Source organism: Toxotes jaculatrix, chromosome 2 (genome assembly GCF_017976425.1).
Source record: "Toxotes jaculatrix isolate fToxJac2 chromosome 2, fToxJac2.pri, whole genome shotgun sequence".
In the NCBI taxonomy this organism is placed as follows: Eukaryota; Metazoa; Chordata; class Actinopteri; family Toxotidae; genus Toxotes; species Toxotes jaculatrix.
The window spans coordinates 21,611,412-21,628,011 of NC_054395.1; the positions used below are offsets into that span (position 1 = coordinate 21,611,412).

Sequence of the window (16,600 nt, forward strand, 5' to 3'; positions counted from 1 at the left end):
CACTTTGCTCCTGACTGAAATATCTCAAAAACTATTTAATGGATTGCTATAAAATTTTGTACAGACATGGTTCCCAGAGCATTAATTCTAAAGGCTTTGGTGTTTGTCTAACTTATCCTTTAGAGCCACCAGCATGTTGATGCTTTTGACTTTAAGCAAAATAGTGCCTGGGCTGGAGACTTGTTAAGTCTTGTTAATGGTAAAACAGCTGCAGTTTTGTTGACTTTTGCTAATCACTAAGAGCCCACTCTATCTCTATAAAAGTTTTTTTCCTGCATATTGTCAGTATTTTCTTGTCCGTGAACTAGCATTTAGCTCAAAGTGCTGCCGTGCCTATATACAGAACCGCTAGCATGGCTGTCTTGTTGCATCACATGGACTTAAGAGATAAATATATGGTCAAATTTAATGACAAAGACAAATAAATTTATTTACTAGAGGTCTAATGTTTTTTTCATATTGTCTAAGGAAGGTAAACATGACCTTCTCTTTTAGTATCCCAGAGCATTTTAACAATAGAAATGTCATGGTCTTTCATGACCTTACTTTTGGTCAAATGACAGCATGTAAGCAGCAAGGAGACAGCCAGTTTTTGTTTTTTTTTACATTGAGCTTTGTTTACCTGAGCTGTTTCTGTCTGTCTTCTGTTTCCAGGTCACAAGCTCAACAAGGACCTGAAGCACTACCTGAGCTTGAGGTTTCAAAAGTCTTCGCCCGACCATGAGCTGCAGAAGACAATCCGAGCCAATCTGTATCGCCATGCTGTGCCTTGTGAGTAAAAATATTATGATAATGTGATGGTGGATGCTTAAATCAGAACATCTGGCTTAAGAGTGATGTCTTTAACCACTCTTTAGCATCGTTTCCTCGTCTTTACAGTCATGACCCACTTTCTTTTGGCTTCTTTATCTTTTGATTCATCTCCTATTAATCTCATTCTTTCCCTTCACTCACCCATAAATTATTCTGTTACACTTTATTTCCCTTTCATCATTTAAAATCTTCACCATCTCTGAATCCAACAAATGAAAAGAAAAACAAATATGGCATTTTCCAAGCACTATCTCTGGAGTGTTTGTTATGTATTTCTCCCCATTAAAGCCACTTGTGGTTTCTTGACCGCAGAAGAGCACCGTTTTTGCAGCTGTCTCACATAGCTGTGAAATATACAAAAAGCGTGGCTCGAACCAAACACCCAGCACCGTGCCAGACTCCACAGCTGGGCTCTGTTACGTCACAAACAGTTTGATCTGCAGTTGGATGACACAATACACCTCTACTGAGTTCATGTTCCTACTGTACTCATGTCATGTTTAAAAAAATTTTTTAAATTTGCTTGAGTAGTGATGACCACAAAGCTAGAAGCTTAAAGTGTAAAGCCGCACGGTGGATCTATTGGGCATGTGATTAGAGTGTGTGTGTGTGTGTCCCTGAGGAATAGTTTTGATTATCACACATATGCATAGACATGATTTAATCAGCCAAGAAAGGATCATCATTCCCATGAAACACCACGTCACCCTGTGTGACTGTGTGTTTGTTTGCATGAGTTTGCATTGCAGTGCTCCCTAATAAAATGTTGTATTTTATCCCTCTCTCTCTTTTTCTCTCTTGTTCTGTGCTTTTTCACTTTGTGCCTGTCAATCTCTGGCTGCCTGTCCTTCTCTTGTGCTCAGCCATGTGACTGGTAAATCCGCCACTCTGAGCCTCCCCCCGTGCCCTGCCTGGGATTATGATGTTCTGATATATTGAAAATAGATTCCTGCCTGATTATGTGATGAACATGTTGGACTCTCGCAAAGATCACAGGACGATGGGAAGGTCTCCGTGTACAGAGGATAGACAGTAATGAAATTAAAGTTGAACACTGACAAAATAAAAATGCTAAATATGTTTTTCAGTGATGGTTTTGTAAGACCATTTGAGATGATTAAAGGGATTACGTTTTTTTTTTATTACTTTTCACTAATTTTGCTTTTTTTTCTGGTGAAACACTGGATACATTCACCTGAAAAAATTTCTAAGAGCCTAAAAAAGTCTAAAGCCTAAAAGAAATTCCTAAAATGTATATATTAAATGTATATATTAAGTAAGATACTGTATTCTTTCACCTCTTCAGGTCTTAAAAACCTCTGAAATAAGTGAAACACTTGATACATTCACTTTATCATGCCTGTTAAAGTCCTTTACTTAAGAAAAATCAGACAAGAAAAAAAGTCAGCTCACAGCCCATAACCACACTTACATCATAACTTGTGATGAAGGGGCACAAGTAGTGCACTGCTTCGTTTCAAGGGGTCAGAAGCCAAAAGCTTTGGGAGCCACATAAAGGATGCTGATTTAGACATTACTGTCAGGATATGCAGTGAAACCCTGTGAGTCGTCCTTAATAATAACAGAATAATCCCTGAGCCAATGCACATCTGTTGCTAACTAATTGTAGAAGATGGATAAACATTACAGCCATTCCTGTATTGACATGTGAGAACTTTATCATTAGTGAACTGGTGTAAGCCATCAGATAGGAAACATGACGGCTTCAGTATGAAAGGTCACTGGTATCAACTTTTCTGAGCAGCTAAAGTTAAGTTAGGACCATAAACTTTCAGTCAGTGAAATTATAGAGAGGAGGAATAATGTGCTGCTTCAAGATAGTTTTACTGCAGTGTTCTTTCTGTTCATCTCAACAGAAACACGTCTCATTATTTTCATATCTGTTCTGCTTCACTGTGTTTTGCTGGAGTTGTAATGACGTGTATTCCCCATTGCAATGATTTAGACTGATTCACGCACGAGAAAGTAATGACAGACGTCCACATGTTCAGGTAGAGCATTTGTAGAGCTACGTTAGGTCTTGATGATTAGCAAGACTCAGTAATTCTGTAGCTGTTTCCCCATTAACATGTCTTAGAGTATCCAGCCATGCTAGAGGCTTTCATGACAATCCATTCAGTAATTCTCTCAGTCAAAGTGGACAACCAAGAGACTGACACAGACTGGCAGAGTGACAGACCAGTGTTGCCATCCACTTTATTTCCACCGAGTTTATCCACAAAGAAGAGATCAGAAGATGCATCTAAGAACAGGGACTTAAGAACATACCATTTTTTTTGAGGTACTTGTACTTTACTTGAGTTTTTCCATATTATGCTAATTTATACTAATAGTAAATTCAGATGGAAATACTGTAGTTTTCAGTCCACTACATTTATAAATGAGGGGACTGAAAAGTGAACCAGAACAATACTATATAGACTACTTGAAACACCTGAGCGAGTCACTGCTGAAACGTGGCACAAAGCGAGACAGTGTGTTGCTTAGATGTACAGTCACCTGAGCACAGTCATGCAGGAAGAATTTTCCCCAGATTATCCATTAATTGGAAATATTCCACTTCCTCCACATTGTAACCCACAATAAAAGGCTCCACTTTCTCTAGACAAAGCACCATTAACTGGCAACATAATGGACTCTGCCCACTCTATAGTTGTAGTGATAAATCATTAAAAGATAAAGCAGGAGATATTCTCTATTTTTTTTATTGTCAACAAATCCTGAGTGCTGTCTCAATACTTTCTGACTTCTTTACCCTTGTTGTGGCACTTGAAGTTCATTGATTTCTACCGAGGATGTAAATCACATAGTTAACACATAAACACATAGTTTCATGAAAAAAAAAAAAACAAAATTGAATTTTCACTATTAGCTCGGAAACTAGTTTTTATCAAACGGTACTCAAACAGGAGTAAATAGTGAATTTGGTGCAAAAGTGAATGTTTACAGAAGCAGGAAGGTGTATGTGGGACTGACTTAAAATAAACTACAGTGCCCACATTCATGGAGATAAAGGAACATGTCATCCAGTGGCTCATTGACGTGCTTTTGTTGGTATGTGGAACAGAGAACTTACTATATCAGGCTTTGGCTCCACAGATAATACGTTAAGGTCAGCTCTTTGTTAGTTTTAGTCTGACAAAAATAAAACATGTAATATCACCAGACATATTCTGTGTGAGGCTTATTAGTCACTTTTAGGTACGTGTGATCAAATCTGTGTATGTTCTGGCTGTGTATTTGCCCGTTTTTATTTCTGGTAATGACTTTAAAAAAAAAAAAAAGAAAGGCCACATGGGCCACAGCACAATGCTGGTTTGAAATGTTTGTACTGTTTGCCCCTCCTCTCTCCCTTTCTTTCTGTCTGTCCATCCCTCTCTCCCTTTCTTGGTGACCTACTATCGCCGCCACCTCCTGTTTATTGCCTCTCTCCCTCTCACACACATGCAAATATTTTCTGGGCATGACAAGGCAGAATGACAAAAGCAGTCAAATAAAAGCCACACTTCTCAGCCCTCTGTTTCCTTTGTCTGTGTGTCTCCAGTGTCTCCTCCCCCTCTCCTGAGCACATGTGTTGCTCTCTCTCCCTGTGTTTGACTCGAACAGGTGCCTTTCCCTCCACCGCTGGCCGAGGTGTTTTTTTTCTCTCTCTCTCTCTCTTTTGGGCATGTGTGTGAATGTGTGTTTATTGGAAGAGCACAACCCCCTCCTCCTGTCAACCCAGCCTTCTCCCCTCTCCTTCATAGCCCTGCTGCTACAGATGGCCATTGTTATCATGTGCAGCAAATGTCACAATTGATAGAGAAGTCGCTCTCTCGTGGGATTCATTTCCCTCTCACGTCTACAGCTGCTGCTTGGGGATGAGGGTTATCTCGGCGTTATCCCAGCGTTTGAGCCACAGAGCGAACCAATCCTCCCTCCCCCCACCTGATCTCTCCCTCCCGCTCCTTCTCCTTCTCCCTCTCTCTCTCTGCTCTCTCTCTCTATCGTTCTCTCTTCACTTCAAATCCTCCAGTGAGTGTCAGCGTCCCTGTGGCTTGGCTGTGGCTGCTGCCTTCCTCTGTCTCTCTCTGTCACACTCTAGCTGCTCCCACTGTCTCCTTGCCTCTGCTGCTCTCACCCTCCATCTCCTCCTCCACTCTCTCTCTCTCTCTCATTTTCTCCCTCCCCTCCTCGCTGTCCTTCACTCCCTCGCTTCCTTGTTTTCCACTCCACTGCCGATCTTGGGGAAATCATTGTTGGAGACAAATTTCTCTGTTTGCCGCTCACACAAAGAAAGGGATTACAGCTTGATTTGCTGGCTCCAGGCTCGCTCTGCATCCAGGCAAGTGGCAGCTCCTTATTCTCTCCTCGGTCTCTCCTTCTTCTTTTTTCCACTCTCACCACCATCCGCCATCCGAAGCCTGTGATGTATGCATGGCAGAGAGTGTGTGCGTGTGTGTGTGTGCGTGTGTGTATGTGGAGTTGATGCTGTGTATATAGGCTAAGGGAATCAGGGAAGGTGGGGGTAGGGGTGGGAATTATGTGAGGGAAATAGGGGGGCAGGCACACTCGGAGCAGGCACGTCCAACCCAGAGGGACAGATGGCCAGTAGCCCTGGTGCTTTTTCCTCTTTGGTTTTCTAATTCACCCTGCAGGCTTTGTGTAAGGCCCACTAGTACACAGACCTTCTTTTCAAGAAGCAAGAGATGGCTGCTCTCCTTAGCTTGAAGGGGGGGTGGGGGGGGGGGGTTATCTGTGTGTGAAGAACGGACAGGGTATAGGGAAGGAGAGGAGAGGAAGGAAGAGGAGGAGGGGGGAGGGGGTTGCTGTAGAGGCAGAGCAGGTTTTTAAGATGAGGTTAGGATAGGAGAGAAGAGAAGAAGAGATGAGGAGTTGAGAGGGAGCAGGGGGGTCATCAGCCTCGAATGCATGGAGGTCAGGTCCAGATGCTGCTCAAACAAAAGGGCTTCTCTGGGGGAACGACAGGGGGAAGCGTGGCACTCGCCATTGTGTGTGTCGCTGCATTGCAGGGTGCTGCCGGGGAGCCTCATGCTAATGATGGCCATTCATTCTTGTAACGGATGAGTGGGCCCCAGCTTCTGTTTGCCTGCTTTTCACATACGCAAGGTTCATATTTTGTTCATGTGACCAAATATGTGCTGCACTAACACACAATTCGGTCTGGAAACGATGAGGAATGAAAAAAACAATGGCTTCCAAGCTCATTGAGGAAGCTGGGCAAATATGTGTTTTTGCATAGTAATGATGTTTGAAGACAGGTGCAGGCTGTGTGTGTATGTGTTTACATGGACTACGTGTCTGTGAGATTTATGTTTAATGCATGTGTTGGTGTATTCATGGCCAGATTTAGCACATTTTACAGATAGAGTAGCAAACAGGAATCATTTATTACCGTTAAAATGAATCACATACCACATACAGGCCAATAGAGCTGCAGATCTTCCTTCTAGTTCTATCGCCAGTGTGATTGGCAAGTAGGTGGAAAGTGGCACTGGAGGCTGTGGTCTCTGACGTCGTTTTTGTTATTGACAATCTCCTCCAGGCCCGTTTCGAAGGCATCTTTCGCATGGCAGAAGCCATTACAACAACATAACCTCTGTTCCTGTTTCTGCACCTGCAGTTTAGAACAGGCTGTACCCTGAGCCTGGTCTTACATTAACTTAATCAGTCCTGATGAGCAGCCACTGTGATCATGAATATAAAATGTGGCTCATGATAATGTTGTTATTCAGATTACTTATTCATTTTTCTTTGCCCGTGCCCAAGTTCTTGTAACAAAGGCCTTTGAGCTTGTGAATACTCAAGTAATGATGTGAAGATTGTTGACAGGATCACCCCAGAGTCACTCGGGTCAATTTGAAGTGATCAGGCTCTGATTAATGATCCTCTATCTTGTCCCACGACCTCTGAAATGCTTCACGTTGTTGTCTCTGAATGGCTGTTGGTGAGTGCAGTCCTTGTCCGCCCAGACCAGAGTGTGCCTTCGTCCAAACTGGCAGCCCTGTCAACCACATGGAAAAAAATCAGAGCCTGGAATTGTTGATGAAAGCAGGTGTGAATTCTTTTCACTGTTTACAGATTGACAATTATATTTCAGACAGCTAGCTAGTGTGTCTATTTTTGTTGTTGTCAGTAGAGTGTGATGATGATAACCCTGTTTTTTGGGGTCAGGGAAATGAACTGCGCTAATTCACTGGCTGAACAAAGATTCCCTGTTATGATCGTGAAGTCTTTTACAAGAGTGATCTGTGTGTGAGTGTCTTGTGATGATTTGGATGTGGCTCAAGCATGGCGGCCAGCTAGCATACATACTGTAGCTCCTGAGTGTGTGCTAGCCTCAATGCCTCCAAGCAGCGAGTGTGATGATGCCAGATTGATCTAAAATCAGATATGCTTTTAACTTTCTTTACTGAACTTTGTGTTCATGTGACTGCTTACAATATCTGTTGTGTTTTGATCATCTTTACTCCTGTGGATAAGCACACTCTTATGCTAAATATGAAGCTAGAGCCAGCAATTTAGCCTCTCTTTGTGTAAAGACTGGAAACAGAGGAAAACAGCTAGCCGTGTTCTGTCTACAGTTTGCAGACTTTACCAACACCTCTAAAGCTCACTAATTAACAGGTTATATCTCATTTGTTTCTGGACATAGCCAGGCTAGCTGTTTACTCCTGCTTCCAGTCTTTATGCTAATCTAGGCTAATCTCTTGCTTCTTATATGGTGTACATACATGAGAGTGGTACTGATGTTGTCTTAATTCTCTGCAAGAAAGTGTCTATCTCTCATTATTCCCTTAAACAAAGAAATTCTGCGGCATGGCTTTACAGAGTGACAAATCATCATACAATTAGGCTGTATTTTGCAGATATATCAGTAGTTGGAAGTGAAATTACTCTGTATATGGTCTTGGCAAGCTACAAACTGAGGTTAGCTTTATGTTAATCCAACAGGAACATGTCCAACGAGGTCCTTCAGCTATTCCCCAGTAACAAATGTTATTCTTAGACCCATACTGCTAACCTAAGTAGCCTACTGTTTGGCAACAAAGGCTGCCAGCTTAACCTTGCATAAGAAGAAGTGAACATCCCATGACACACAACTCAAATGTATTTATCAGCTACAACCAAAACTGTCTTATAATCGTGCCGTACCAGTCAGAAATCTGGACATACATGATCACATGTTTTTGATTGATAACTTTTTCATCAAAGTATATTATATATAAATAGGATCACTGAGGCCGTCATCTGTTTCTTTAGAAAACAATAATCAGCAGCTAAGGTTAACTACAAGGCATATCCAGATGTTAGGCTGGTGCCTTATGTTTTATAATGTTTTTAGAATAAAACTGTGTAAATAACGAAGCAGCTTTGCAAACCTTTCTCTACGTAGACCATGGCACTATGTATTTGTTCCTCCAGCCTTGCTCTTCTTCTTTGGGTTTAATGCCAAATTAGGCACTATTTGGCAGCTTACTGCCATCTGTAGTATACAATCATTCAATATAATGGGTTTGGCTCCAAATTGTTGTTCCTTCTTTTCAAAATCATAAATTTTACATCGGAAAAAACCCAGAAGAAAAGTTAGCATGTGAGAAGGCATATGTTTTGTGAGATCTGTGTCAGTTGCATGAGTTTTACGGTTAATGCATGAGAGTTGGCAGCCCTGAGTTAATGTAAATAAAAATAACATAAGTCAACAGGTGGAGAAAATGATGCAGAAAAGTTACAACTGTCCCCAAATTAATTTAAGATGACATATGGAACAGTTACAGTACATCAGTACACTAAATACTTCATACCAAATTCATGTTGATTCACTTAAGACTCCATTAAATCTACTTTTATTATTATTATTATTATTTTCACTTTAGCTCTGGTACAATGAGGGCATGTGGCATGTGAATCCAAACAGAAAACTGCAGTCCTCTTTCCTCAGGGCAGCTCCTGGGTTTTGTGGCCAGGTTGCCTGGGCAGCAGTCCATATCCATGCAGGTAGAGGCCTGTGCTGCCAGGTACAAGCTTTCCTCTGGTCTTCCAGTGGGCTCTTAATCTCCCAAGGTCCTAATCAAGGCCAGGCTCTCTGGTGTAGTCCAGTCAAAGAATAGTAAACAAATCCAACCTGCAACCAACTCTGCAAGATTAATCCCAGACCAAGAACACTGATCATCAAAATTCATATTTACACGTTCATTATTTATTTATTTATTTATTTGCTTCCCTATTTTTTACCTTTTATGCTATATGATACTGTACCTCCCTCCTACCTTCATGTGCATCCTAAATACTTACCCTCATCCTTGTCCTGCTGCCCTCTGTGTCTTTCCTTAACCCAGCATTCACCCCTGAAGAGGTTTTCTCAGTCACGAGACCTGCATGAAACAAACTGTTTATCAGGAGGGACCATGTGTTTGGTAATGTCAAGAGTCTATATTTATGGCTAAGATAGCAGGAGAAGGGAAAAAGAGAAAGACAGAGGAAAGAGAGAGAGTGAGAGGGAGGGAAGGAGAGAGGGAGGCAGTGGGCGGGAGTATGCGGGGGCTGTGGGGCTGCAGCCATTGGCCTCAGACAGGAACTGGAGTGTGAATAGCTCACATTGGCTTAGCCTCTAAGCTGGGCTGGACCTCTAATTTGCTCTGCTTGTGAAGCTTTGAAGAAAAACGGCAGCTGCCTACTAGCTGCCTGCCTGAATGAGCTTGCAATCTGGGAGGTAGCACTCCCTCACAGACAACTGGATGATCCATGGACGGTTTGGATGGAAGAGGGAGCACAGAATTCATCCGGCTTGGATTTATCTTTTTGAATATTTCTGTGGAATAACTTGCAGAGAGGAAAGCAGCAGTGGTGGCGGCGGCGGTGGTGTAGAGGTAATTCTGTGACATTTGCTTCATCTCCTGGGAGTGATGCCCTGGCTTCCGGGATTAGATTGGAAGAGATGTGGGTGGGGAGAATAGACAGATACACACAGAGGCAGAAATACAGAGGCAGGTGGATTTGGTGTGGGTTTTTTTTTTTGAGTGACTGTGGGAATCAGTGCCTATGCATATCTGTTGTGTGATATTGATAAGCTGTGATGTGTTGTGCCATGTGTCTGTGATGATGGCGGATCTGTGCGTGCACACATATGCATGTTTGTCTGTCTGAGATGGTGTTTGGTTAGGGGCTGAATTTAAACACTAATCTGTTGACACACTCGCCTGCTGTTAGAGGACATTATTATCCGTGTTTGCCATTGGCTCATGCGGCCACATCTTCTCCCTCATCTTTTTTTCTTTCCATCTCTCCCTTCATTTTTACCTCTTTGAATCACCAGTCCACATGCACTAGCTCTCTCCTCTCAGCTTTATAAAAAAACCTCCTTCCCTCTTTTTTCACCAATCTTCCTTCAATAAACAGTGCTTTCTAGTAGGTGAAAGAAAAACAAAACCCCTGCCATCTTTTGTGTAATTTTACAAGATTTCCAGCTAATTACGCTTCATATTGTATGTGCTTGCCCACTATTCATTTTCAGCCCCCCCCCCCCCCCATTCTTCTCCCTCATATTGAAAGGGGAGAGATGGGGAGGGAGCAGGGGGAACAGCAGGAGAATAGCGGCTGGGACTCAGCTGTGAGGAGTGTTGTGGCGCGAGCTGAAAGAATGGCCTGTTGTGTTGGGCAGCAGCAGTATTGTGTGTCTGGCCTCTCTCTCCCCCTGTGTCCTCTGTCCCTCTCCTCTTTAATGGGTAACTCCATCATCCCTTTATTCAAACAATCACAGCGAGGAACCTGCTCTTCGTATTGGAAAAAAAAAAAGAAAATCATAAAGTAGGCTCTTTGATAAAGAAAGGCTGTTTGATGCTAATGTGAATAAGATACTGAAACAATACTTTAAATATAAACACAATTTTCTAGAAAAACATTTTTCGTGTGACAAATATAGAGCTGTAGACAGACTGACAATGAAAATAATCATTAGTTGCAACTCTAAACAAATAAGCCAAAGGTCTTAAATGTTTAATGTCATGTAAACAAAACCAGTCGTATAAGAACTTTGCCTAAACAAAACCATGTAAAGATGCAGAATTTTGCATTTAATCAGTATTTGTATGACATAATATGAGGAATATGTATATCAGAGTACAATACTCTGGACACTGGTGCCAAATAAGTATTGATTTACATAAACGTGACTTTTGTTTTTGTTATGCTGCAAAACCTTCTAGGAGCTTGCTCTGTTTAATAGTGACTGTTGTTTGAATGTGTGCATGGTTTTGCATGTGAGCTTCATTGTGGGAGGCAAAGAGGAGGCACTGAAGCTTCCTCAACCCCGTGGTAGTTGATTGAACCTACAACAGCATGGCATGCTCTTAGCAGCACCTCATCCTCTGATAGGATCTGGAGTGGGGCTGCTATTTGCTTAATCATTAATCTGAGGGCCTCCGCTAGATTGATTCTCTCTCTGTTCCCCTTCATAAATCATTATAGGCCAGCAATCCCTTTAATGGGGGATGGAAGTGCTGATTGAACACAGCTACAGCACTCAGGATGTAATACTCACCTTGGTCTCCAGGTCAGACGATCAGGACTGAAGAAACTGGTCCAGGACCTGTCCATCTCAGCAGTATTAGATTTCTAGCCACTGAAGCATGAAGATGTAGTGACACAAGCTTCAGTTAAAATAAGTTTAACCACTGTTCAGTCCAAATATTTTGTCCTATTAGCATCTTTAAAAAGATTTGTACCACTGACATAATGGATGCAAATGGTCATCTACCCATAGTTTGTGGTTGAGACACTCCCATCATCTCACCAGTGTATTAAGGGACTACTTGTGTAGATGAGGCCTTAAAGTGCTGCCTCAATCAATGCTGCTCTGGTAATTGGCTTAGAGGCCCTAGAGAGTTCCCTGCTAACTCCCTGTGTGACTGTTTGCTTTCTCTACCTCTCCTCTCCTCTGTCTTCTCTGAGATATGTATGTAATTTCTTCTCACGTCACCTCTCAGCCTCTGTTTTCATAACACACGCTTCCCCGTCAACACTGAGCGTGTGTTTGTCCTGGAAACACGCCCCAGTTTATGCTGTAACTACGGCTTCAAGCATTAGGGGGTTTTTTTTGTTTCTTAAGAATACAAAGTTTGACGTGACATATAATTGACCTACTTGACTACTTGACTTGACTACTATCTTTAATACGCTATAAGAGCATTGTTTGGAAATTATTTATTAAAAATCTGCCATTTCCCTGCAGAGTTTACAGTCCCACCATCAGGTTAATCTCACTCTCGGGTCAGTTGGAAGTTGCTCAATCTCATGTGTTCTCCCCTCATCACGTTCACACTCATAACCAGCAGGGGTTAAAAACAGCAGATGTTGGGCTGAAACGGTGTGTGCGTGTCTCTGTGTGTGTCTACGAGTGTGTGTATGTCTCTGTTAGACAATGAGTGGAAGCTCCCCAGACCATCAACAGCAGGAAAGCGATTGAGGGTATCAAATGTCACCAGAGTGCTGTCAGCCATGCTGCCTATTGTTAATACACAGGAGGATGTTTTTTCACCTGGATTTGTGTGTGTGTGCGCGTGTGTGTGTGTGTGTGTAGGTGGTTGTGGTGGTAGCTGTGTGTATGTATATGTGGGAATTTTTTTTTGTTTGTTGTTATTTTATAAAGGCAGAAAATTTGCTTTTACAATCATAAGGGACATGATCATAAGCAGCTTGTGTCTCAGATGGCAAAAATCACAACAGTCAGACAGAGCAGGAGTTCATGCAGGTGTGGATTGAGAGGTATTCAGGCATCAGTGAACCAAACTGAACCAGAGGTCAAAACAGGACATGAAGAGAGAGGCAGAGAGTATAGACATAGATATCACCCTTAGCTTGACATCCAGCCCTTCACTTGCTTGTAAAATAAAATTATAAAATGTAAAAAAAAAATACAGATTAAAACACATGGAAAGAATCATACAGTAACAACAGATATGCATATATTGCCAAAAAAAAGCCAAGCGGCTTATTGCATGACTCCCCTTGAGGAGAAAACATTCACTTCAAACAACACTTCATTTTCACTTGGCAGCTTCAGCACAAACTGAGCTGCTGGAACAACTTTAAACAATATGAGCATGTTTTAATTTGCGACTTTTGAAGCATGCTCCAAATTGCACACAGTAGCAATCCAGTGCTATCAAGTGACTTTGTAAATCAGAAGGAAATCTACTGAGTGTCAGGTGAAAAATAGCACGAAACACACTCTGCAGCCATGACGTCCAGGTTAGGGTTAATGTTTGTCTGAGATTAAGTAAATATAGGCCAGTAGGAGTGTGCAGTTGCTACTTCACCAGCAAACTAGGTGCTCAAAGGACCAAATGTGGAACTAGAATGGCACTCAGTAGAGAACATATCTCCACCAAGGCAAAAAAAAAAGCCCTATCTCACAATATTAAGGAAAGTGATTTTAAAAAAACCTTGGATCTGCCCCTTTAACAGGACCTGCACCAAAATTTAATGTGTTCTTCCCTGATCCGTGCCCCATCCCACTACCAAGTTTGATGCAAATCGGTCAAGTACTTTTTGCATAATCCTGTTGACAAGCAAACCGACAGACAGACACAGGTGAAAACATAACCTCCTTGATGGAGGTAAAAAAAAAAAGCAGTAAATTTAGTAAGAAGTACATAAACATGAGACTCTGTTAACATACTTTTTTCACATGATAATCAATATCAATTATGCTAGATAGGTCAAATCTATAAACATGACTGAGAGTCTACAGCCATGCTAACAGCTCTGGCCTTCACCCAACAGAGATGTGAGCTAAATGCTAACATGCACACATTGACACTGCAAACACATTGACATTCACTATCTTAGTTTAGAGTGACAGCATGCTAACGTGTGTATTGGAGCTAAACACAAAGTGCAGCTGAGGCTGATGTCAGTAATTTTGAAAGGTTTGGTAAAGTTAGGGGATCACCAAAGTTATTACAGTTCACACTAACAGAAACATGAGCATCTGTACTTTTAATGGCAAACCATCCAGTAGTTATTGAGACATTTCATTCAAAGCCACAAATGTCAACCTCATTGCGGTGCTATGCTAGAAGAAAAAATAGCACACCTAAAAAGTTATTATGAAACATTGTCTAGGAACTATGAATATCTGTACAACATTTCAAGGTAATCCATCCTGTAATTGAGATGCCTTAGTCAGGACCAAAGTGGCAGACCAATCATCCAGCAGTAAAACAACAATGTAAATTAAGTTTCATTTAAACTGTAGACTTATGAAAAGTCATTGCTGATCTATTAGGCTTTTGCTCATGTACAGTACATAATGTTATATGTGGATCTCACAGGCTTGGGGCCACTTTTATACGATACAAACATTCACTCAGCTACCTGAATGAAATATTTAGTTAGCCTCCACAGATAACTGCTTCTCTCACAGTATAGACTCACACAGCTTGCATTAGTCTACCAGAAATGGCTGCAGTTCAACTTCATTTCGTGTCGAAATGTGATTTTTCTTTTTACAGTAAAAGACAGTGTTTGGCATTTTCAACCAAGTAAAACCCCATTTATACTTTTTCCTTGACCTTTGTGCCAATACTCATTATAGTGAGTCTACGTTAGCTCAGTATTTGTGATGGTAAAATGCCAAATGATGTGGAGCATTATGAGAAGGAAAATATGAATTTCTGGCAGCTGAAACAGTGAAAGTTGAGCCTTGTGCATTGTAAAAGATTCAGTAGCCAGATGGCCTTAGAATCTGCTTTTCTCTGAAGCAAGATAAAATGGCCTCTAAATGTTTTGCCACTAGTAAGCTAGCTTATTCAGAGTGTGCAGCAGCATAAGCCTTCAAAAACATTTGGAAAGTGCAAACTCTTGTAGATTCTGTTTGAGTCGGTTTTAATGAGATGAAGGAACTTGAAGATAGCTTCTGTTTACTGTGCATGTTTTTCATGCAAGTATAAGTCATTTCACAGCAAAAATGGTATAAAACACAGAAAGTTTATACAAATGATTGTAGACCATCATATAGTTGGAAGAAACTAGTCGGTAGTTTTGAGACATAAAGGCCATCGTTTGCTTCTTTCTCTGGCACGTTACAGAGAGATAATGCTGCTATACTGAACTTCAGGTTTGTCTCTTCCTGCGAAGTTAATCTTCTTTTCATACATCCTCTTTGGTGTCCTCCATGACAAAGCCACACCTTGACAGAGCTGAAAATGATAGCTTTTCCAAATTGCAGATTATCAGTTCATATGAAGATTGCAATCAGGATTCATATGCACAGAGCACCTAGTGTAAGGTGATAACATTGCTCCCCTGCAACTCCAAGGTCTGTAATTAATGACTTAGGACGGCTCAGATGCTCCTGCAGTTTATGATGCGTGTTCAGTAGCTGTGAGTGAGTGGCCCAGTATTAGGAGACAGGATGTGGGTCATAGCATGCACTCAAAAAGGCCACTTCAGGGACACATGTCCCCTGCTCTGGAGCTTTTTATGAACTGCCAGTGAGGACAGAAACTGGCTTCCACAACCTGCTATTTATAGGCCACACACTATATATGTGTTTACACTCGCCTTCTCTCCTCGATCTGTCTCTCTGATTGTGAGACAGTGAATGTCAGTGTGAATGCTCATACCGACACACAATGTGTGTGTTTACTGTAAACTTCATGCCACATCCACACTGTAGCTAACTCTAGAGCAGAGTACAGTGCGGTGAAAAGTAAGCAGACATGCAATACTACTCTTAGGTTTATCTCATGATGTACTGTAACTACTTTCCACTCTACTTCCCAATAAAGTGAACACTTTTGAGTGCAGTGCAGTTCAGTACAACAACCCTGTAAAATGTGACCTCAAAACTTTCCAATATGAGATTGGCAACTCTGATATGTGGCCCTCATGTGCTTCACAAAAGCAGGGATACTACATCTGCATTTACATGTTATCATTTCATGTTATCAAACAGATAAAAGCTGGACAATCCTCTCATTTAAAAAGGAGGATCCTGTGTATATTAGTGTTTTTGCCTGTTAAAAGACTTTAAATTAATCAATTACCAAAACTGTTGTCAGTTAATTTTCTCAAGCAATCAATAATTGATTACTTTCTTTCAGCTATGTTATGTTCAGCATTACAAAGGGAGTGTTTTATGTGGTGCAGCAGAACAGTGACAGACACAGAGACAATGTTGATGATGTGACATAGGCGAGGACAGGCTTGTCCAGACTCCTTTATCCTTTTAGTGGTGCTTAGATCAATACCTCTCTCTCTCTCTCTCTCTCACACACACACACACACACGCATGCATACACACATCCAGCTTCATCCTTGCGAGAAAGACTGCGAGATGCTACTCACTCAATAACACGATGCCCAGACAAGATGAAAGTGGAGATGTGAGGAGAACCAGTACAGAGAGGGTGTGCCACACAAAAAGCCAGAGGTGCTCTCTCTCTCTCTCTCTCCGTGTGTGTGTGTCTGTGTTTGTATTTGGCTTCTCTGGTGGTGTGACGGTTGTTTGTCAGACAGCAAGAGGTGAGAATGAGGGAGAAAGTGCGAGCTGTTTGTTGTGCCAGGGATTTCACGTGCCCATTAGGTGATTGTTTTCCTGTTGTGTGTGTTGTATGTGTTTGTACCGCCCTCGTCCTCTTTCACTCGCTCCATCTTTCTCCTCTGTGCTGTTTTCCACCATTTGGCAGATGCCCCCTGTCACAACAGCCCTGTACCTCCTCCCCTCTTCTCCCTGTGGGTGCAGACTGGAGCTGCTGATTGA

At 41.8% G+C, this 16,600-nt stretch overlaps 1 protein-coding gene across 5 annotated transcripts in view; it reads left to right on the plus strand.

The window, feature by feature from the left end:
- The window catches only part of LOC121190024 (membrane-associated guanylate kinase, WW and PDZ domain-containing protein 1-like), an 85,876-nt gene that overhangs the window by 26,702 nt on the left and 42,574 nt on the right, over positions 1-16,600 (plus strand). For all 5 annotated transcript variants that reach the window (XM_041050570.1, XM_041050595.1, XM_041050579.1 and 2 more), the window contains exon 2: positions 655-771. In XM_041050570.1, coding sequence (XP_040906504.1) covers positions 655-771 — 117 coding nt within the window. The remainder of the gene's footprint in view (positions 1-654; positions 772-16,600) is intronic.